At 33.4% G+C, this 22,913-nt stretch overlaps 2 protein-coding genes across 3 annotated transcripts; both read right to left on the bottom strand.

Moving 5' to 3' along the window:
- Positions 1–326: 326 nt before the first annotated feature.
- On the bottom strand, positions 327–3,265 carry LOC117911649 (endo-1,4-beta-xylanase 5-like). The gene is made up of 7 exons (XM_034826053.1): positions 3,211–3,265; positions 2,957–3,003; positions 2,616–2,835; positions 2,353–2,516; positions 2,155–2,253; positions 794–1,576; positions 327–683 (listed from the first exon to the last, which is right to left on the bottom strand). The coding sequence occupies exons 1-7, from the start codon at positions 3,263–3,265 to the stop codon at positions 327–329; spliced, it is 1,725 nt and encodes a 574-aa protein (XP_034681944.1).
- Positions 3,266–6,030: 2,765 nt separating this feature from the next.
- Positions 6,031–22,640, bottom strand: LOC117910811 (endo-1,4-beta-xylanase 5-like). Of its 2 annotated transcripts, XM_034824963.1 has the most exons (9): positions 22,185–22,640; positions 14,545–14,663; positions 9,777–9,857; positions 8,927–8,973; positions 8,522–8,741; positions 8,229–8,392; positions 7,814–7,912; positions 6,960–7,736; positions 6,031–6,453 (listed from the first exon to the last, which is right to left on the bottom strand). In XM_034824963.1, exons 2-9 carry the CDS (start codon positions 14,579–14,581, stop codon positions 6,094–6,096), a joined length of 1,785 nt encoding a protein of 594 aa, XP_034680854.1. In that variant the 5' UTR covers positions 14,582–14,663; positions 22,185–22,640; the 3' UTR covers positions 6,031–6,093. The 2 variants fall into 2 exon arrangements, with proteins under 2 accessions (XP_034680854.1, XP_034680853.1); XM_034824962.1 differs by lacking the exon at positions 22,185–22,640 and having other exon boundaries at positions 14,545–20,190.
- Between the last annotated feature and the right edge of the window lie 273 nt (positions 22,641–22,913).

Below are 22,913 nucleotides of genomic sequence, written 5' to 3'. Positions count from 1 at the left end.
AAAAAAAAATTATTCATTTTATAATTAAATATTAAATGTGTGCATAATGAAAAACTTTGTTAATGTATATTTAAAAACATTAAACTTTATTTATTTTTTAATTCATTTAAAATAAAATAGTATTAATTATTATTATTATTTATTTTTTATAAAATAAATCAATAATGCTTTTACGAGGATTTAAATTAGACTTAAAAAATGAAAGAAGTCGGAGATCAAAGTAACCATGAATAGTGACTATCATCGCTAAATAATCTTATCACTCTCTATTTTAATCTAAAGTCCTACCACTGACATCTCGTTTAAATAATGAAGAAACTTTACACTCATGCAGACAACGTAACAAGCATTACTTTTTCCTGGGACATATGATCTGTTGGTGCAACCTTAAACCCATGAATCAAGGACGAATTCTTCAGGGTCGGGTGACTGATCGAGACTTCATAATCTCCGTGGATAAGGGAGGTTTCCAAGAAACCATCGGCATTAGTCATCCCCACAAACCGACCTGTCCACTGGCTGATCAGCTTGTCTACAACATCTCCTGTGGCCAAGTTCTTGAACTGGCCATCAGTCAAACACATCCGGAAACAGCCCTCTGGTTTCCATGCCGCCCACATCACTATCCCAACAACTGCCGGATGAGCATGTGCCTCGGAGAGAACCTGTTCTAAGTATGATGCCTGTCAGCATAAACAACAAAATTGATCAGAATAATGAATTTCAGAAGAGATGAATTATGAAAAGAACTTGAAGTTGATAGGCAAAATGATGCTTTTTATAAGCCTTTTACCTGATCGGGGCTGCTTGCAACATCTAGTTCAGTTATCCAAATGGGCAGTTTTGCTGCAGCAAGGGTATCAAGGGAGGATCTCATGTAAGCAAGGTCTGGGGTGTGGAAATGACCCTGAAGCCCAATTCCAACTGAACCAATGTCCGGGGAAAAAGATTGAATATCTCTCAGCTTTTGAAGGTATTTAGCAGGTGTGGAGAGAGGATCTCCACCATTTTCCAAAGTATTATACTCATTCATGAACAAGGGGGTTGTTTTATCAAGCTGGCGAATCTCTTGAAAGAAAACTGCAGAAGCATTGGGCCCAAGCTTGTCCTCAAAGAAAGAAGTATGCAGATTTTCATTCACAACATCCCATGAATTAACCTTTCCTATGTATCGTTGGACAACAGAATTTATCCTTTTGTCTGCATCTGATCGGATTTGGCTAGGCGAAAGAGACAACAACCACCCAGGTAGGTATTTGGGGTCGTCCCATAAAATATTGTGGCCCCGGACTGCGATTTGGTTTTGTTCAGAGAATTGAAACAAGGCGTCAGCATCGGAGTAGTCCTCCTTACCAGGGGAGGGTTCGTTGGTGTACCATTTCAGTGCATCTTCAAATGCGGTGGCGGTGAACCTCGAGGTGAACCAATTTTGGTGGGCAGGGTTATCAAGAATGTACTTGTTCATAGCATTACCAAATGGGAAACTCAATTTCTGTTGACGAGCTTTCACTGTTGCACCCGGAAGTGGATTTCCTCTAGCATCAATTGCTTGAATTCTCACCTTTGTCTTTCGTGTCTGCAAGAATTAATAACTCTTAACTTATGAAATTGTTAGATTATACGATATTAATAGTATCTTCTGCGTCATGGAACCTTTAATTCAAACAATCTCAATTCAAGAATATAAAAATAAAATAATCCATACAACGATACACAAGATTAAGATATCTAAGATTTTAAAGTGATTCAAAACCCTGCCTATATATATGAATAAGAGACCATCTTTTCAATATAGCAGTAGAAAATAATATGATCACCTCTTGTATCTACAACCTAAATTAACCACAAACTCCAACTATTTCCCGTTATAGTGTTGACAAGTCACTCTATCTCATAACATTTTTCCTAATGATCTATAATATTTACATAAATATATTCCTAATAAGTTTCCTTATTGTACATAGAAATCTAATATAATAATGATATTTTAATTTAAGAAATATTTTATATAATATTCTTTATAAAAAAGAATCTATAAAAGTAAATTAAACTTGTCAATAGTAGTATTTAAATTAGGCTATGATAGAATGTGCTCGGTGGATAGAGAAGAATACTTATTTGTTAAAATAATTAAGTTTAGCCTTTATCTTTTACCTTCTCAATGCTTTGATCTTGATGAGACTTCCATTGCTCTTGGATGAAGGGTTGCAATGAGATGCTGTCCACCCATATTTCAACCTTTGTATTTTTGCTCTGAAATTGATATATGGATACATTATCAAAAGTGTTGAATGAACTAACAACAAAAGAAAAGTTTTAGTCCCTTCCATGCTATATATCAGAAGTAGTAACCTCAAAGAAGAGGTCAGCAGGGCCTGATGATTTCACGGTGAGGCCACCCTTAAGCATGGACCAGCACCCAGACTCAGCGAAAATTGCGCCCGCATGTTTGAACCCATCGCTTGTTTTGAAAACAGCTGCCACTGCAGCATTTCCACCACGCACTTGGATCCAAGCTGCAATAACGCAAAGCATATGTAATTGAAATTACCTGAAAATCCAAATCTTTTTTCCATTATAGGAATGCTGATGAATCAACAGAACAGAATAAATACCAGAGAAGGTGTAGAGCTTGTCTTTCTGCAGGTAAAGTTTCTGTGAAAAACTACCATATGTTTGGTTTCTGCTATGGGCCACAATGAAATGGTTGCCTCCTGATTCTCTTCTTTCTATTTTTGCACCTCCAAATGTAGACCATCCTTTCAAGCCTTGATTCAACTCAGGGTTTCTAATGATTCCTCCTCCATATTGAGGCTTGTGAGGATTCGCCAAACACTGGAAAAATTTTACAAAAAGGAAAAGAAAAACATTGAAAAACCAATAATCAATGACATGATCAATTTTGTGTATTCACTCTGGATAGCTAGTAGAGGAATTAATTATCAAAAAGACTTGCCTCTATACTGGCTGTATGGTCATAGGCCAAGGCATCAACTGCAAGCCCTGCAAAACACACAAAACGGATCAAAGAGAATTACCACCCTAACTTTTAATTTGCATATCTGATAGATTTTTTTGCTTGTATGAAATACCATGCATGCTAATTTTAAAGACCCAACAACTCTAAAAATCCATGCATGTTAATTTATTTCTACGTACGTACACAAAGTATTCCATATATTATCTTGAAAAATCTTCCAAGAGACAAACCTGCGTACAAAAGAGAACAAACCAGCAGTAGCAAGCTTTCTCCTCCAAACTTCATTGTAGGCTCAGTCTATATAATCCTGAAACACATTTGAAAATAATATTAATTATGTACAGGCAGCAAGGTGATAGACTAAGTTAAAAGGGACAGGAGAGGATAATTGGGAAAAGGCAATGCAATGGCTAATGGTCGAAACCTAAGAGTAAAGAGTTCTCAGATACCCACTTACCACAGAGAAGATGAAGGAGAAGAAGATAGAGGCTAAGGAATAGAAAAAAAGTGAGAGTGATAACATGTATGAATACACATTATGGAGAATCTTGTTGTAGAGAGCTCCTTTGATACATTTTTTTCTTTTTTCTTTTAAAAAAATAGAAAATAGTAGTAAATTTTGTATAAAATAAAATAGATCTATATAAATAAAGTATGGACTTATTTTATACCTTTAAAATTTAAGGTAGTAAGGATTTGGTAGTTGTTTTCAAAAACAATTTTGAAAAATAATTTTTGAGAACAATTTTTAAAAATTGTTCTCTAATTTTTGTAAAACAAAAGTTTGTTTGAAAACCTAAAATATTTTTAACCTATTTTTAATATTTTAAAATATATTTTAAAAATAATTTTTATATCTAGTGTTTTATTTTTAATCATTTTATATGTTTGTATAATTATTTCTTAAAATAATAATTAGAAAATAAATTAAAATAACATAAAACAACTAAAACGCGTTCTCTAAAGTACCCTATATATTTTTTATTTTTAAGAAAAAAAGAAAAAAAGCAACTTTTAATTACAAAACATGTTTTCTATATTTTTTGTTATGAAAAATATAAAACTATTCTAAAAAAACAGTTTACAAACAAACCCTAAATGTTTTTAGAATTATTTCTAAAAAGTGGTTATTGTTGAGAATGTGCCCATAAACATTTCTTTACAAGTGAAATTAGGTATTACTACACCTTTAGGAAAATTGCTTCTAGTTTTGCAGAAACAAAATTTTCTTATCACAAAAAGTAAGTTGAGGGATTGGTGAAGAGTGTTTTAATTTTTAAAATATAAGATTTAAGTATATAATAAAGTAGATTTTTATATAAATGTGGGCATGCATAATAATCAAAATAGAGATTTTAAAATTTTTAATTAATTTTATTTTAAAAAGAGATCTCTTTTCTTTAAATATATATAAATTGTGAAAGGAAATTGTTTAAACATATAATAGGCAATTTAAAATAAAAGACCAAAATTACTTTTAAAAACTGCCTTATCTGCTTCTTAAAAGTGGTATGGAAATAGCCAAATAGGTGAGATTCCCAAACAATCACTTCTTATATATTTTTTTACTAAACAAAATTAGCAATAAAAAATATTTAAAAATGATAACCTTAAATCAAAGCATAAAATAAAAGAAAATAAGAGAATATATATATATAAAAAGAAATTGTGACAAGCAATCACTTTTTCTATATTTTTACTAAACAAATTAGTCATAAAAAATATTTAAAAAATAATTACCTTAAATCTAAAATCACTTTAAAAAAATAAATAAATAAATAACCTGTTTTGTCCGCTTAAAAATACGTCAAATTGTCAAGCAATCACTTCTTATATATTTTCTTACTAAACAAATTAGTGATAAAAAATATTTTAAATTTTTTTATCATAAATCAATATCACTAAATATGTTAGATTATCAAGCAATTACTTCTTATATATTTTTTCACTAAACAAATTCTTATATATATATGATGAAATAATAAATAACTTGACATAATAAATGAGAAAACAAAAGGAGAGAAGAAATGTGTTAACTTTTTTTATAATAGTTCTCTATATTCACTGTCCTCAAACTCTTAACTAAGTGAAAGTTTCACTATTAAGGCTTCCAACACAAGCCTTTAAATAGGAGAGGTTTTTTGTTCTTAATCCTAGAACAAATATAGCTCCATAATACACAAGAAATTAGAATGAATTTCAAAGATATACTAAAAGAGTTCGCAAGTTAGAATCTAATGCACTTAAACGAAGAGCTTTCAAAGAGAGAAAGTATGTGTATTTCAATTCAATACAGATGGTACTCTCTTCTAAATAAATCCGGTAAAATCCTCCAATTTATAGAAGACAACCCTGAACACTAAAAACCACAAAATGTGGCTTTGATCAATTAAGCCCCGATTCGATCTCTTGATTGACTATTGGTGCATTTAATGCCTTGACCAAGCAAGTCACAACCTCAACCAACTATCAGTTTGGTCAATTCAAAACACCCTCGAGACGGGTTACACTTAAATGTGCACAAAAGCTTTCACTTCTTAGTTCAAAGTTTCTAGTAACTTGTGTAGTACCTTTAAAAACCTCTGTAAGTCAATTTAAGAAAATTTAGATCCAAGGCTTTGAATTAAAATACATATTTATCCAATTTCATGATAAAACTTTGTTTTTTGAGCTTAAGAAATGACGAAAAAAAAACAATTTTGAAATGCTTGAAAAAAATTTAGACTTTAGTTACCAAGGAAAACCATCTTGCAGATTTTCTAGACACTAGCTTCAAGGAATCTACATCCTCTTATCATTTAATTTTCTTTCAAGTTTATTTGAACTTTATTTAGAATTTGTCATTAGAACCTAAAACCTTCACTGATTTAAACCCATTAGTGTACTTCCCTAATATATATATATATATATATATATATATATATATATATATATATAGATATACACTCAGCAATCTAATACTTTGTTTTGGGCATAATACATCCATTTAATTAAAAAAAAAAATGACTAAGCATAAATATTTCATTCAAAATTTGTTATATTAATAAAGGAATGCTTTAATTTGTTTATTTTCTTATTGAAATTTCCTTGACAAAAGCCCTCACAAAGAAAACTCACGCAGACACTTTAACAAGCAGTGCTGATTCTGGAGAAATATCCGTTGATGATGCCACCTTAAAGCTGTGAATCAAGGAGGGATTCGTCACAGTTGGATGAGTGATTGTTACTTCATAGTCTCCATGAAAAAGGGAAGTTTCAAAAAAGCCATCAGCATCAGTAGTTCCCACCAATCCCGCATGAGTCCACTGCTGCAATAGCTTGTCTACAACATCTCCCGTGGGCGTGTTCCTGAAATTGCCATCAGTCAAACACATCCGGAAACAGCCCTCTGGTTTCCATGCTGCCCACATTACTATCCCATGGATGGCCGGGTGAGCATGTGCCTCCCTGAGAACCTGATCTAAGTGCATTGGCTGTCCACATAATACCCAAAAGAAAAACACAAAACTCTGATTAGCTTCGTGGATTAGTCTTCGTTGAAACCAAGAAATTTTCTTCCCCAAATTCACACAATGACATGAATATACCAACGGGATGGGTTTGCGATGGGTCAGTCCGATTCCAACCCCATTTATTTACAACTATTTTCATCCCATCCGGGGTGGGGAGGGAGGGAATAAAGTCTAACCCGAACCCATTCCAGGTTTTAAAATACTTCTCAAACCCACACGAGCCTATTTATATTAATGGCAAGCTCATCCCATTAGGACGCGCGCCAAAGAAGTAGATCAAAAGGGTTTTGTATGAAATAGCAAGGCTAAATCAGATGAATAGAAAGAACAATGTAGCTTTGAACTCAAGCTCAACTTTTAGGATAGAAAGCATAGATCATCTTTTATCATTTGAGTTCATGTTCCTTAGCTGAAGTTACACCTAGAAAAGATGAAGTCATGCTATGATCACCATTTCAAAATTTTACCTGGCTGGGGTCGACATCCAGTTCCGTAATCCAAATGGGAAATTTTGCAGCAGCAAGCTTATCAATTGCAGATCTCATATAGGGAATGTTTGGAGTCCGAAAATGACCCTCAAGACCAATACCCAGATTTCCACCACCACGGAGAAAAGATTGGATCTCTCTCAGCTTCTGAAGGTACTTGTCCGGAGAGGCTGAGCCCTTACCACTCTTCTCTATCGTATCATATTCATTCATGAACAAGGTTGTTCTTCCATCAAGTTGGCGAGTCTTCTGGAAAGCAACGCCGGTAGCTTTGGCCCCCAGTCTGCTTTCAAAGAAGGAAAAATGCAAATTTTCATTAACAACATCCCACCCAATGAACTGGCCTGAGTAGCGCCTCACAACTGAGTTTATCCTTTTGTCAACCGCCGCTTGGAGTTCACTATTTGAAAGGGAAGGAACCCAACTGGGTTGGTTATTTCCATTGTCCCATAAAATATTGTGGCCGCGGACTGCAAGGCCGTGTTGCTTGGCAAATCGAAGCATGGCATCCGGGACTGAATAGTCCTCCTTGCCACGGGACCATTCTGTGCTGTACCACTTGAGTTCATTTTCGAATACCGTGACTGTAAATCTTGAGGTGAACCAATTCTGGTAGGCAGTGTTGCTGAGGATGTACTTACTGATAGCACTACCGAATGGGAAATTCAGTTTGTTTTGTTTAATAGCCATTTTTGCGCCTGCTATGGGATTTCCATGGGCGTCAGTTGCTTGGAGTCTCACCTTTCTCTTGCGCGTCTGAAGAAATTTTAAAGAAAATTGAAGAGTCTTGGTAATTAAAATAGACTTTGAGATATAAAACCCATTACTTTTACCTTCTCAATGCTTTGATCTTGATGAGATGTCCATTGTTCTTGAGTGAATGGTTGCAGTGAAATGCTATCCACCCAGATCTCAACCGATGTATCTTCGCTCTGAAGAGGTTAGTAATGGTTAAAAATCCTGGACAAACCAACTTAATATATAGCAGTAAAGGTCTGTTTGGTTGAAGAGAATCAAAAGGGCAAAAATGATGAAAAATATAAGACAGGATTTATGTTCCATATATGCTGGTTGTTATAGGAGTCCAAAAAACATATACAGGTCTCAGAAGCCAATTCATAGACTGAGCAATAAAATGATGATGCGATAACAAATTGATGATATCCTACCCAAAAATATATACCTTTATTTGAATGCTCAAGTTCTTCAATCAAACATATTATTGAAAGATGTAATAAGCACAATTACCTCGAAATAGAGCTCAGCTGGGCCCGAAGAATCGACGGTGAGGCCACCCTTGAGCATGGACCAGCATCCAGATTCAGCAAAAACAGCACCAGCATATTGAGGACCAGAATTTGTTCTGAAAACAGCTGTTACTGGGGTGTTTCCGCTGCTCACTTGTATCCAAGCTGCAATAACACAAAGCATATACATATATATTTCAAATTACCCACAAATAAACCTTCTGGTGCAATGGTTGTAGAGCTTCTTATAGTAGTTTCTTTGAAGAATCTTTTTTAAAGAGAAAAAAAATATACCAGAGAATGTGTAAAGCTTGTCCTTGTGCAAGTAAAGTTTCTGTGAAATGCTATCATTCATTTGTTTTCTGCTATGAGCCACAATGAAGGTGTTGCCTCCTGATGCTCTATTTTCCATTTCTGCACCTCCAAAAGCAGACCATCCTTTCAAGCCATGGTTTAACTCAGGGTTTAAAATGATTCCTCCTCCATACTGGGGTTTGTGTGGCTTCTCCAAACACTGAAGAAGAAGAAGAACAAGAAGAAGAAGAAGAAACCCCGATGGAATGGTATATCAAATGACCAATTTGTGATTAAAAGTTCAAACTATTAAATAATTGGTCTACAATAGACATCGACCCCACTTAAGCTAAAACCTGGAGAAAAATTTTGTACTTCCCAGTGTGAAGCAGAAAGAAATCTTACCTCCAAACTGGCTGTGTAATCATAGGACAAAGCATCATTTGCCAGTCCTGCAAAACATTACTTTCTTTATGTTATATATACTCAGAATTTTTATTTTTTCCTTTCATTTTCTTTACTTTTTATTTCCCCTCAGACTTTCCAAAATCTTGACTATTTATTACTCATTGAATGCATCAACTCATGATAATCCACAAGCTATATTTGGTTCGAAAAATATTAAGGAAAAAAAATAAAAAATATGAATAAATTTTTTTAAATATAATTAAAATTACTTAAAATTTTATATATTTTAAAATTTCTTAATCTCTATATAATGAAGAAAAATAAATGAAATAAATTTGAAAAAATACATAAAAATAATTAATTAACTTTTTTTTCTTCCATTTTTCTTTCCTTCTGCTTTTGCTTTTTAATTTTTTCCCTCTTAACTGTCCTCAAATTTTTTGGAAACTAAACATAACCTAAAAAAAAAAAAAAAATTCATGTATATCATTAAAAGGTAAAAAAAAATTCAAAAATTAGAATACAAAAAAGTCTAATACCACATCAATTACATGTAATTAAGAATGTGTATAACAATATTTTTATTTAAAGTGTTTTTTCAGTTGAAGTATTTTTTTTCTAAAAGTATTTTCAAGAAAATTACCTTTCAAATATTAAAAAAAAATAACAATTGGTTTTTCAACTCTATAAGTAATTTTTCAAAATTTGTAAAACAGTTTCCTAAATTTTGTCAAACAACTATTTTTTTTTTTTTTCCAAAAACACTTTTTAAGCTATGGAAAATGCACTCTAAATTAGGGTACAAATTTTCTTGATGTCTCAACATTTATGGATTATAACAACAAACCTGAAAAAAGATGAGCACATAACAGCAGCCAAAGCAGAATTCTTTTTTCTTCAACTTTCATAGTAGAATTATTATATAGTCCTGAAATTCAGAAACGATTAATACAACTCACGTATAAATACATGCATACATACACATATATATAAAACAACAATATATATATATATATATATATATATACCCAAAGAAATAGCACAAATAATGGCTAAAACTCAAGGAAGAACCCACAAGGAGATGGTGAAACACAAAGGAGGCTAAAAGAGATAGAAAATTGATGTGAAATTGGCTTGAGAAATTATTGATATATATATATAGAGAGAGAGAACTTAGTGGTAAAATCTGAGATACAATTTTAAGAAACAAGATTTTTTTTCATATAATTATTTCCAATAATAAATACCATGTAATTAATAGCAATGCTAAATGATGCCATTCATTACTTAAGCTAATTTTGGTAAGATATCGTAAGAGATTTCTAATGTCAACAATAGGTCATGGATACGTAGGGAGAGACTTAGAGATTGAGAAAATCCAGTATGTTATATGGTATTAATTTATGGGAAAAGTGAGTTTTGACTTTATAATATGAAAATATATGGAAAAAAATCCCAAATTTTTTAAGTCATTATCTTCGTCTATATAAAAATAATTTGAAATATATATATTTTTTAATTAATCATCTAATTATTCCTTAAAATGTCTTTTTTACTTGTCATGTCATCAACATTAATCGGCAATTAGATAAATATTTTATTTCCTTTTAGATTTTTTATTATTATTATTTTATTATTTGAGATTTTTTTTATCCATAAACAAACATCCCATAGCAAAAATGAGGGTAGTTTGAAGAGTGTGGATATTAGAAATAATGAAAAAAAAATCTCAAATAAAATAATAAAAATAATAAAAGAAGATAAACAGTTACATGAAGAAATTTAGTTGTGAATCGATGTTGATGACATGACAAATAAAAGAGGCATTTTAAGGAATAATTAAATTTCTCATTAAAAAGTACATGTATTTCAAATTATTTTTAAATAGATAAACATAATACTATTTTAAAATTTTTGAGTTTTTCATTTCGTATATTTTCATATTAGTATATCAAAACCCACATTTTCCTTAATTTATTATGTATCTCAAGATTTTCTTCCATAATTAATAACAACGGAAAATTATGCAAAGATCCATTATTTAAATGAAATTTATTAATTAAAGTAGCTTTGGTAATGCATTGAAAGGATTTCTAATGTGAACAATAAATGCCATGGATGGTACGGGAGCGAGAAGATTGAGCATCAAATAATTAAGAGTTTGTTTTACAAAAAAATACTCTTAGGTTAAAAAGTGTTTTTAAAGAAAAATCAAATGTTTAATCAAATTTAGAAAATTGTGGACCACGCATTTTGCTCGATGTGTTTCCACTCGATAGCGTGACCCTCTTTTTTTATTTGGTTGGTGAAAATTTTGATTTTTTAAAAAGACTTGGAGTCGTCACTTATTTTTGTTTTATTTTTAAAGGGAAAAACAAAATAATTAAGAAATAAAAACTCTAAGTGTGACTCTTGAAGAAAAAACAGATCTGTGAAAAACCAAAGTGAGTCAGGTTACCTATTAGGAAGGTACGGTGGTAAGTCGTAACACCCTCTAAGCCCTATAATAAGGTCTCTACTAAATAAAGTGAAGCAAGTGTGACAATTGGTAAGGAAATCAATAGATATTGATGAAATGATCAAATAAAACGAATCATGCATAAAACTAAGCAAAGTTGGAGTGAAATTATACCTTGACAGCAAGTAATAGTGCGCTATCATGGGAACAAAGTTAACTCAAATATAATATTATCACATGCATATCAAATAGTAAGATAAAAATCAAGTAATACTCATTAAGTATAACAGTTGACAATCAGAATAGAGAACTCATATGTAGGGCCTCCACCAAAGCCCAATTTATCTTGCATGAATTAATCTCACAAATTCCATTGTCTTCGTGCTTATTAAAAATAAAGGAAAACGGAAAATTATTTTAAAATCAAAGAAAATTTGTAAAAGTGTCTACCTGAAAGGAAAAGTAGCAAGTTTATTAAAAAAAAAAAAAATAGGGAGAGGGGGGGGGGGGGGGGGGGGGGGGGGGGGATTTTTAGTAACTTAAAACCCTAATGAAATATGAAAAGTGATAGAATTAAAAAAATATATATATTTGAAAAGTGGAGTGGAGTTAAAATTATTTGATAAACTGGAGTTTTGAAAATTAAAGTTTTAAAAATTATTTGAAAATTGAACTTTTGAAAATTATTTGATAATTGAAGTTTTGAAAATTAAATTTAAGAATTGAAATTTTAGAAATTAAATTTGAATGAAATTAAAATTTTTAAAATTATTTGAGAATTGAAGTTTTGAAAATTAAATTTAAGAATTGGATTTTTAGAAATTAAATTTGAAGATGGCATTTAAAAAAAAAACTAAAAATAGAAATAAATAAAAAATAAATTTGGAAATTGGAATTTTTGGAAAATTTATTTGAAGATGAAATTTTGAAAATTAAATTTGGAAATTGGAATTTTTGGAAATTTTATTTTGAAAATGCCATTTTAAAAAATAAATTTGAAAATTGGAATTTTTGAAAAATTTATTTGAAGATGAAATTTTGAAAATTAAATTTGGAAATTGGAATTTTTGAAAATTTTATTTGAAGATGATATTTTAAAAATTAAACTTGGAAATTGGAATTTTTGGAAATTTTATTTGAAAATGGCATTTTAAAAATTAAATTTGGAATTTATAATTTTTGGAAATTTTATTTGAAGATGGCATTTTAAAAAAACTAAATTGAGAAATTGGAATTTTTGGAAAATATATTTGAAGATGGAATTTTAAAAATTAAATTTGGAATTTTGGAAAATTTGAAAAATGGTATTTAAAAAATTAAATTTGAACTTTTGGAATTTTTGGAAAATTTATTTGAAGATGACATTTTAAAAAAATAAATAAATTGGAAAATTGGAATTTTTGGAAAAATTGAAAAATGGTATTTTAAAGATTAAATTTGAACTTTTGGAATTTTGGAAACTTTGGAAAATTTTGAGAATGGTAGTTTTGGAAAATTATTCGAAAAATGGAATTTTGGAAAATTAAATTTAAAATTTGGAACTTTAGAAAATTGTTTTAAGAATGGAATTTTGGAAAATTTTTAAAAATTGGAGTTTTGGAAAATTAAATTTAAGAATTGGAATTTTGGAAATTAAATTTTAAAGAAAATGGAGTTTTAAAATTATTTGAAAATTGGAGTTTTGGAAATTAAATTTGAGAAATTGGAATTTTGAAAATGGAAGTTTTGAAAATTAAATTTGAAAATCAAAATTTTGGAAAATTATTTCAAAATGGAATTTTTTATAAAAAAAAAATATTGAATTTAAGAATTGAAATTTTAAAGAATTATTCGAAAATGAAAGTTTTCAAAATAAAATAAAATAATAAAATAATAAAATAAAATTTTAAATTTTTTAAAATCAAAATTGAAAAATTAAGAGGACCGAAACTTAGGCCTGTTTGGGTAGTGCGCTGATCATAAACCCTTTTAAAACACACACAAAAAGTCATCATTGCAGCATTTAAAACAGCAAGATATGGAGATAGCACCAACTTCCATCCCCATGCTAGTGTTCCATTAGCCCAGATAATCACCGCGTCGAAAGTACCAATTTCCATGCTCATTAAGAGCTTCCATGTGATGCTTTTAGTTTCTTCTAGCAAGAATACCTCCATGACTTTATTAGAAGCTAACTGTCAGCATATCTCTAATCCAATTCCTTTACTTGCTCCCGTTACAACTTCACATCTCATGGTTGTTGAATCTGATGTGGTTGATACCATTTTTTTTTTTATCAGAAAAGGAATGTTAGGTTCAACCGAACACTTATCCAGGTTCTCTTTAATGTAAACATTCTTGTAAATGGTGATCTCCAACACATAGTGATCCTTACCCTTCTCACCACGGGGTGGACAGCATCACCTTCGTGGATCCCTCCTTCTCATGCCAAATCGTGTTCTTCCTAAGGCTTTCAACGAGACCCTAGAGACACCATTGCTTGAGCTTCGGAGAAGATCCGAAGCCATCGAAGTGCCAGAAAATGCAAGCGAAGAATAAGATACAAATGCCATTCTCCAAATCCTCAATGGAGAGCAGTTGAGATCTCCGAAAGAGAAGATCTTGGACGTTGTCCAGTTGGCATACCAGATCGGGACCCAACAAGCTCATCTTATTTTGGTTTTTTTTTTCATCCCCAAAGTCACCACCCACACTTCCAAAAACAAAGCCATTTTTCAAGGCCTAAACCTCTATAAATGATAATCCAAATTTGCAAATTTTATACCAAACCATGCATGGGGGCCGCCTGGATGAAAAGCCAGTGTGTGATAATGAGACAGTTGGATTTTCTCGAATTCTCGCGAATATAGCTTAAATGACCTCCAAGTGGGTATTGGATGGGTATGGTGTTGGAGAGAGGTTGAAGACAGTGGTGAGCTTGTCATGGAGTGACAAGCTGAGGGCGGTGTGGTGATCAGTTCGGTGGGTGATGGAAATGGGTTAAGAATCAAGCATAAAAATGCATGCCAACAAACTCATATTTAATAAAAATATGCAAAAGCTTCCAATGCTCACATTCAGGCACTAAAATGGAATACTGGTATATACATAAAAATAATCGAACTATGTGAAAAGAAAAAAAAAAAAAAAAAGAACAGGTAGGTTATAGAAAACATACCTATGTTGCCACTCCCTTCCGGGCTCCTCTCCTGCATTTTTCCTTAATGTCCTCCCTCCTCAAAAACTTCCCCTCATGCATGAAATGCAATGCGTAAAAATACCTCATAAGTCACGGACCTAAGGATCCCCACACAAAAAGTGATGAAAAATGAATGGACACATCAAATAAGCAAGAATAAAGTGTGGATATCGAACCCATGTCAAACATCAAACAGGATGAGAAAAGAAATGAATCAGATGAGGTAGAGTGAAATGGAGGAATAAAATAAAGATAGAAGAAGGCAAAAGGATAGAAAGGAGAGTGATGGTCAACCTGCATCAAAGCATGGAGATTAGTCACATGAAAATGGATGTAATGATGAATAAGGCAAGGATCCAGAGATCCTAAAGAAAAGTCGTTCGGCTCTATCACAAAAATCGAATGTGAGACTCATACTCTCACCCAAAACATATACCAAGATAGAATCTTAGAAAGAAGCTCCCATACGAACTCTCTCTAACACATAAACTCAATGAAGCAAACTAGCACATCCCCTTCATGTGCTCAATGGAAAACGGTATAATGAATAATGCATTTTTTTTTTATGCATACTCTGATTAATAATGAATGACCTCCCATGAAAATACATACCCAAATGATCAAACCATCTCCACATATGGATGTAACATTAATCCCCACTAACAAGACAACCTCTTAAACTGAGATCTCTAAACCACTGCCCATGAAGTGAACTAGAGGAAGGATGTGACTGCCCTCCATGTAGTGATGTGTGAAAAACCATTACTCAAGGTGAAACAAGGATAGCGTCGAATAGGCAATGATGAAAGAAAAAACAGAGAACGAATATCGCAAGTGGTGATATGTGATGCCGAAAAAAGTGATGAGATGATGTCAAAGTGGAAAATATCACACTGAAGAGTGTAGGATGAGGCATGAATATGTACATCAAGTCTAAAACTCATGAAGTATCTAATCAAAGCATGCAAGCACTATAGGGTCCCCAACCCGGTGTAATAGGTAAATGAGGTGATGAAAGAAAAGGTTATGGTACTCATGTGAGGCTCAATGGGCTAGCAACTGGTAACTCTATATGTAAGGGTGATAGGGTAAATGGGCTCATGAAATGATGGCCACTCATCCTTTTACCACTACCTCGAACATCGTACTCTCAAAATCTCACATGATCAATACTAAAAACTAGCATCTATCAAACATAGACATGTCAACTCCTCTGAAATTGTGTGGAAGCTCCCACTGATGCTCTGTGATAATCATCAAAGCCCTTTGACCATCACCTCACTCTATCATCATAAGTCACTCACCATCGTCTCATAAAATCACCATCTCTAGTCATCTCGACTCTCTAAAGTCATGTGTAATGGCTCAAATATGGATGTCCATGATAACCTTTCTGCCTCAGCAATATCATCAAATAGTCAAACCACTCTCTCATCATGATTGATCTATCATCATGCAAAGCTCACCTCGGGTCTAACCATCTCGGACTCTACCTGGTCAGATCAAAGAAAATGATGGAAGGAATAAGCAATGGCACTGTAGTATGCTAAGGCGAACAAAGGTAGTAAAGTTGTATAATGGTACCAAGGGGTGGTGTCATGTTAAGCTCAAAATGGGGTAAGTCATCAAGTCTACAAAGTCAAGATATGGATATGGATATGGATATGGTACTGCTCTTATTAGAAGGTGAAATGGGTCTCAGTCTTGAATTCTCTAGGTCGATCTTCTGATCCTAGGTCAATAAGCTCAATATCCTCCATGATAGGTCAGGCCAAAGTGATCATGATGTATAAGTGAAAATGTGTCTCATATTGAAAGCATAACACACATCAAGGCAAGATATGTAAAGCATATTTATGAGAAAGAGAATAACACATGCTCGAAATAAAAAGATCATATCACTAAATGAACCAATGAGTACATCAGGTGTGAAGTGATAAAGGACTACAAACAAACTAGACTCTCAACATGAACTATAAACAACGACTTTTAACCAAACTGGACTCAACAAAACAAAAATAACTTTGATGACGATCATAATCAAAATGAAAAATGCTCTGAGCTAAACTGCTACAAAGTGATATACCCATGTCAACTGAACTAAGTCCTCAACCTGGAATATCCCAAAATACCATATGTCCATTGGTATCATCAACATCCAAATCAATCTAGTGAAGACTAAGAGGAGAAGGAACTGCATGTGTAGAATGAGTAGGCAAGGGATTGGTGGTCACACTTGACCCATACAAGTTGACCAACTTTGAATCAATCAAGTCATGTATCGCATAATGGAGAGTCGCACAATGCTTAGTATCATGCCCCTGAATCTGATGATATAAGCAATGCTCATGTAAGCGAAATTGAGAAAGAACTAGATGCGACAAGGGGCGTGGTGCCAAATGAACAATCACACCAGCGTCTCTGAGCTTCTCAAAAGCTCTAGTCAAAGTCATGCCCAATGGAGTGAACTGTCTCGCGAGCCTCTATGCATATGGTCTAGGCAGTAGGAGAGTAGTGGCTCTTGGATGTGGTGGTCGTGACTACATGCTAATCTAAGCAATGTAAGGCTGCTGAGCATAAACTGGCTAATACTGATGTTGCAAATGAGGAAAATGAGCTCTAGTTGTGGGAGACCTATAGTATGAGTGATGTGTAGGTCTCTGATGCTGGTAGTTAATAGTGTCAACCCCTCCAAATCTACTAGATGATCCAACTATCCTCTTCCCCTTACTATCAGGAGAAGGAACAATATTTGTCCATAATCCTCGAGCAATGGCCTCCTCAACACTGAAAGTTGCCTGAACCAAACTCTTGAGATCCTGAAATGGAATGCCCACAAGGCGTCTAGCAAACCTCGATTGTAGGTTCCGAAGAACTATATCAATCTGATCCTACTCCTTAAGTCGATCTATCATACCAGCCACTTTTTCCCTCCAACGACTAACAAATGAAGAAATAGACTCGTCTGACCTCTGTCTAGTGGCCTCCAACTCTCGTCTAGATACATCAATGTCAACACTAAAAGCAAACTAAGTTAGAAACTCATGAGCCACATCCTCCCAAATGCGAAATCTCGAAAGCTCAACTGAGGTAAACCATCTCTGAGCTGCCCCACTAAGTGACATAGGGAAAAAGGCCACCAATTGTGCATCATCTATCATGTGTGCTCTCATGACTATGTTGTATAGTCTCAAGTGGATCTTCGGACAACCAATCCCACTATAACGCTCAATATCTGGCATGTGAAACTTGGCAAGCAAGCTAGTCGTCAGTATGTCATCCCTATCATCCCAAGTCAAACCTCTATCCTGTAATCTAATCTGTCTCATCTTAGACTCAAGTCTCTCAACCCTGACCTCCTACTCAGCCAATGTAGTATCATCAGTAGTAGTAACAATGGGAGACGACATTGTGGCAGCAAGTGGCGGAGCAATCTCACAATGATTTGATAGATGGAATGGAATGTCATGTGTAGTCCCAGGTGGAAGAACTTGTGTTGTCTGAGAAACATGGGGAACTGACTCGTTAGTGCTAATGTCGACTGGATGATGATCCTAACGAGAACTCTCTATCTGATCCAAATGTCTACTGACCCCTGTCATGAACTCCTGAATATAAGCAAGTGTGGAAGCTAGCTCATCTGACATCTCAACTGAACTATCTAAAATCTGATGTGAATCTGCTCTAATCAATCGATCCCCAACTCTCCTCCAAGAATGTGACTCTAGATTCAATCAACTCCTAAAATGACTCCCTACAATGCAAACAAAATGGATGAAGGACACAAGATAAGACCTTAAAAGACAACCATACAACATGCAAACACATGGTCCTGAGGTGGCAATCCAAAATCTGGATGTATGATGAGAACTCTATAGTCATAAAGGTGTCCACTGTGATATGGCTACAAATATGACTAGAGAATTCCTATCAATAATCCAAGATGAAAGATGTGTGAGAAACACACTATCACGTGATCGATACTCCATCTATAACCGCATATCCTTAACTCAACTTTCAACTCGAGCTCCATAAAAGAAAAAATGATAAGGTGATCAAGGCGAATCTCTCAAAAGAATGTGAATGTGAAAACGTGTATTTCACCTTTCCGTAATGAAAATGCGAGCATCGAGTTGAAAATTGAATCAATGATTGAACAAAGAATAAGGTACTGAGCTCGTGATAGGTGTACAATGTAAAAAGATGATCATGATCAAAGAACATATCCCAAAGCATCAAGTGAATGACGACAAAGTGAAAAGGTGTGCCAAGCCAAGAAAGAAAGACAAAAGCCCTAGGGAGAAAACATGTTAAACTCATCGAGTGAAAAAAATAATCTAAGGCAACATGATAAAAAGTTATCCAACTGATACTTAAGCTCGTACCGATCTCTGAACACTCTCAACTGGAAACCAAAAGAGAAAACATTGGATCCAAACTGTAACCAAAGAGGCTCTGAAGGCCCTCAGATGCACCCATGTGTGAGAAAGGAATCCTAATCAAAGGATCTAAGCTCATCCTATAAGGTCAAGCTGGCTCTAAAAGAATATGGGTGGACTTTAAAAGATCCCTAGTAGAAGCGATCGTACCCTCCGTGGGTACGCAACCCTTTGCACATCTCTATAGAGACGGGGCGTTTCCATGCAAAGTGGTCATCACCTCCACACATACACTGCCTCGACATCCTAGGGGGTTTCCTATGGTGAAAGCTCTCACAACTCTCAGCACTCAATGGTAATCTAAGGTGCACAGTGAACGGTGTGGGTGCATCCGAAAATCCTATGAAGCTAAAAGAAAACACATTGGTCACACAAATATCCTAAAACCTAACTCTAGGCTATGTAGGTCTTCAAAGGTTAGACTCCAATCAGCATCACTGTGTCAACCACCTCTAGAATGCTCTCAAACATAGATATAGCCCGTCGCTAGACCCTACTCCTAACCTCTAGCTCGATTATAGAAACAAACACACACAAAGCCTCACACTTGCAAATATAAGAACCGAAATGAAGGAAATGACTGAAACCAAAGAGTTGGAGGTAAGGGGATAAGTGTGCAGTCCACAGAGACAAGCAGCATACAATCACACAAGAAGAGAGTAGTCATGCACCATACAACTAGGCAAATAGGTATATATCATCCAAATCTACACACAAGCTAATCGAGATAAATATCTGGCGAGGATAGCATGCTCCATAACAATCATGATAATATACAACCAAGAGAATCAACCATGTCAAGATGAATGAGATAAGCAACAAGAAAAAAAAAGTATGTGTCAAGGTGAGCAGAGTGGTCATACAACAAGGAGAGTCAATATGTGAGGATAAACAAGAGGATCAATCAATATAATTAGTATGTCCATGCCTCAAACGAATACAATAGTCAAGCATGCATCAAGGATAATGATATCAAGAGCTCTCAATGTTTAATCAACAGTCAAACAAACAAAAGTACAAAGAAAGGTGGGTACCCACTAATCAACCAATCAAACGCCACATTTGCCTCAACTTATGTTCAAGCTTAACCCTCTAGTGATCCCTAGTGGAGTCACCATTTTGTGAACCCCACATTTCGTACAATGCATTCTCACTCGATGGTGTGACTCACTTTTTTATTTATTTGTGAAAAAATGATTTTTTTTTTTTTTTTTTTTTTTTTAGAAAAAGACTTGGAGTCGTCACTTATTTTTGTTTTAAAGTGTGACTCCTTATTTGGAAAAGACAATTTGTGAAAAACCAAAATCTAGTCCAGGGGTCAAGTTACCTATTGGGAAGGTACAGTGGTGAGTCGTAGCACCCCTCTAAGCTCTATAATAAGGTTTCTACTAAATAAGGTGAGGCAAGTGTAGTAATCGATAAGGAAATCAATGGATACCAATGAAATAATCAAATAATAAAGTGAATCATGCATAAGAATAAGTAAAGTGGGATTGAGATCGTACCTTAGCAGCAAGTAATAGTGTGCTATCATAGAAACAAGGTTAGCTCAAGTATAAAATTATCACATGCATATCAAAAATCAAGACAAAGATCAAGCAATATTCATTAATCACAGCAATTGACAATCAGAAGAGAAAAACTCATATGTAGGGCCCCCACCAAAGCCCAATTGATTTTACATGAATTAATCCCACAAATTCTATTATTTTGAAATTATGAATATTGTCTTCATGCTTATTTAAAAATCAAGAGAAATAGAAAATTATTTGAAAAAAAACCGAAGTGGAATCAAAATTGTTTGAAAATTTGAAGTTTTGAAAATCAAATGTGAAAATTGGATTTTCGAAAATTATTTGAAAATTGAAGGTTTGAAAATTAAATTTGAGAATTGGAATTTTGAAAAATTATTTGAGAATGGAATTTTTAAGAATTAAATTTGAAAATTGGAATTTTGGAAAGTAATTTGAAAGTGGAAGTTATTAAAATTGGAATTTTGAAGAATTATTTGAGAATGGAATTTAAAAATAAATAAAATAAAATAATAATAATAATAATAACAATAATAATTAAACAAATAAATGTGAAAATTGGAATTTTAGAAATTGAAAATTAAATTTGGAAATTGGAATTTTGAAGAATTATTAAAAAATGGAAGTTTTAAAAATTAAATTTGATAATCGGAATTTCGAAAAATTATTTAAAAATGGAAGTTTGAAAATTAAATTTAAGAAAATGGAATTTTAAAGAATTATTTGAGAAGGGAATTTAAAAATAAATAAATAAATAAAATATAATTATAATAATAATTAAGTAAATAAATGTGAAAATTGAAATTTGGAAATTGAGAATTAAATTTGGAAATTGGAATTTTGAAGAATTATTTAAAAATGGAAGTTTTAAAAATTAAATTTGAGAATCAGACTTTTGAAAAATTATTTAAAAATGGAAGTTTGAAAATTAAATTTAAGAAAATGGAATTTTGAAGAATTATTTGAGAATGGAATTTAAAAATAAATAAATAAAATTTAATAATAATATTAATAATTAAATGTGAAAATTGGAATTTTTGAAATTATTTGAAAATCGAAGTTTTGAAAATCGAAGTTTTGAAAAATTATTTAAAATTTGAAGTTTTGAAAATTGAAAGTTTTTAAAAAATTATATTTCGAAAATTGGAGTTTTGGAAACTTTTTTAAAACTAGAGTTTTGGAAACTTTTTTAAAACTAGAGTTTTTGTTTTTTAAATAGAAAAAATTAAATTATAAAAATTGGAGTTTCAAAAATTATTTAAAATTTGAGGTTTTGAAAGTTAAATATTTGAAAGCATAAACAAAGTAGTTTTTCAATGATTATGGCTTCACAGAAGTGTATTGGTATTGGTAGCTCAGTTATTAACTCCAACTGGATATTAAATCTGAAGGATGAAGAAAGGTGACGATGAGAACCATCACCAGTCAGAGAGCAATGTTGAACTGACACTCTCAGCACAAGATTCAGATTATCCAGTAGCAGTTCACAAGAGTTAGGAAAAAGTTCATGTGATATGAAATCTAGGAGATCTGAATCAAGCAGGCTATCATATTTACCAAAATATGATTTTGTAATATATTTCTCAAAATAAGGTGGGATGTTTAAACTTGGGTTGGTGGAGCCAACATTTGAGGTACACCCACCCACCCTACTATTGACGGCGGCATCTCAGGCTTCTCAACACCATTGGCGGCAACTCACTTCGGCCTAGGTAGCTTCGACATTTTCACTTTGCTCCGGAGATATCTCCATTGATGCTTTCAGAGAGTGCAAACCCTCTTCTTCTTCATTTCTGAACCCGGCATGGCCACACTCACAGGTGCCGAAGTCGGTGCGGATCCAGGCTCCAGAGCTGGCGCGGTGAGTACCACCACCTGAGAGCTTCTCCAAAAAACCGCTAGCTAGACTTCTCCCCCCTCTTCCTCCAAGCTTCAGTTTTTCAGCTCAAAAAAAATTATTCTCTCATTTCTTCCCAGCTCTCCCAAAATCCTCTCCGGCTGCTGCCCATTCTCCCCTTATGCTTCGCTCATCCCATTTTTTCTGTAGCCTCTCCTCTCGTCTTCGTTCCTTCCAGATCTCTTTGAAAAACTCTCCCCTCACCCGTTCCACTGCTCCCTATCTCATTATGCGTCATCCGTTCAGAACTCATCCCATCTCAACTACCAGCAAGGTGGTGGTGTGTTCTCAGCCATACGTCCCATGCATGTGGCTCGAAAGGAAAACCGGTCCCCACTCTAAAACTCTAAAACATGTTGCTAGCAAAGTGCTCCAAAAATAATATAATAAAATAAAATAAAAAGACTTAGGCCAAAAAATAAGGGTCTACAAAAATATATTTAAAATTTCAAAAAATGTTTTATATTGTTTTACGAAGAA

This window comes from Vitis riparia, chromosome 3 (genome assembly GCF_004353265.1).
Source record: "Vitis riparia cultivar Riparia Gloire de Montpellier isolate 1030 chromosome 3, EGFV_Vit.rip_1.0, whole genome shotgun sequence".
Lineage (NCBI taxonomy): Eukaryota > Viridiplantae > Streptophyta > Magnoliopsida > Vitales > Vitaceae > Vitis > Vitis riparia.
This window is presented reverse-complemented; position numbering and strand designations above follow the sequence as displayed.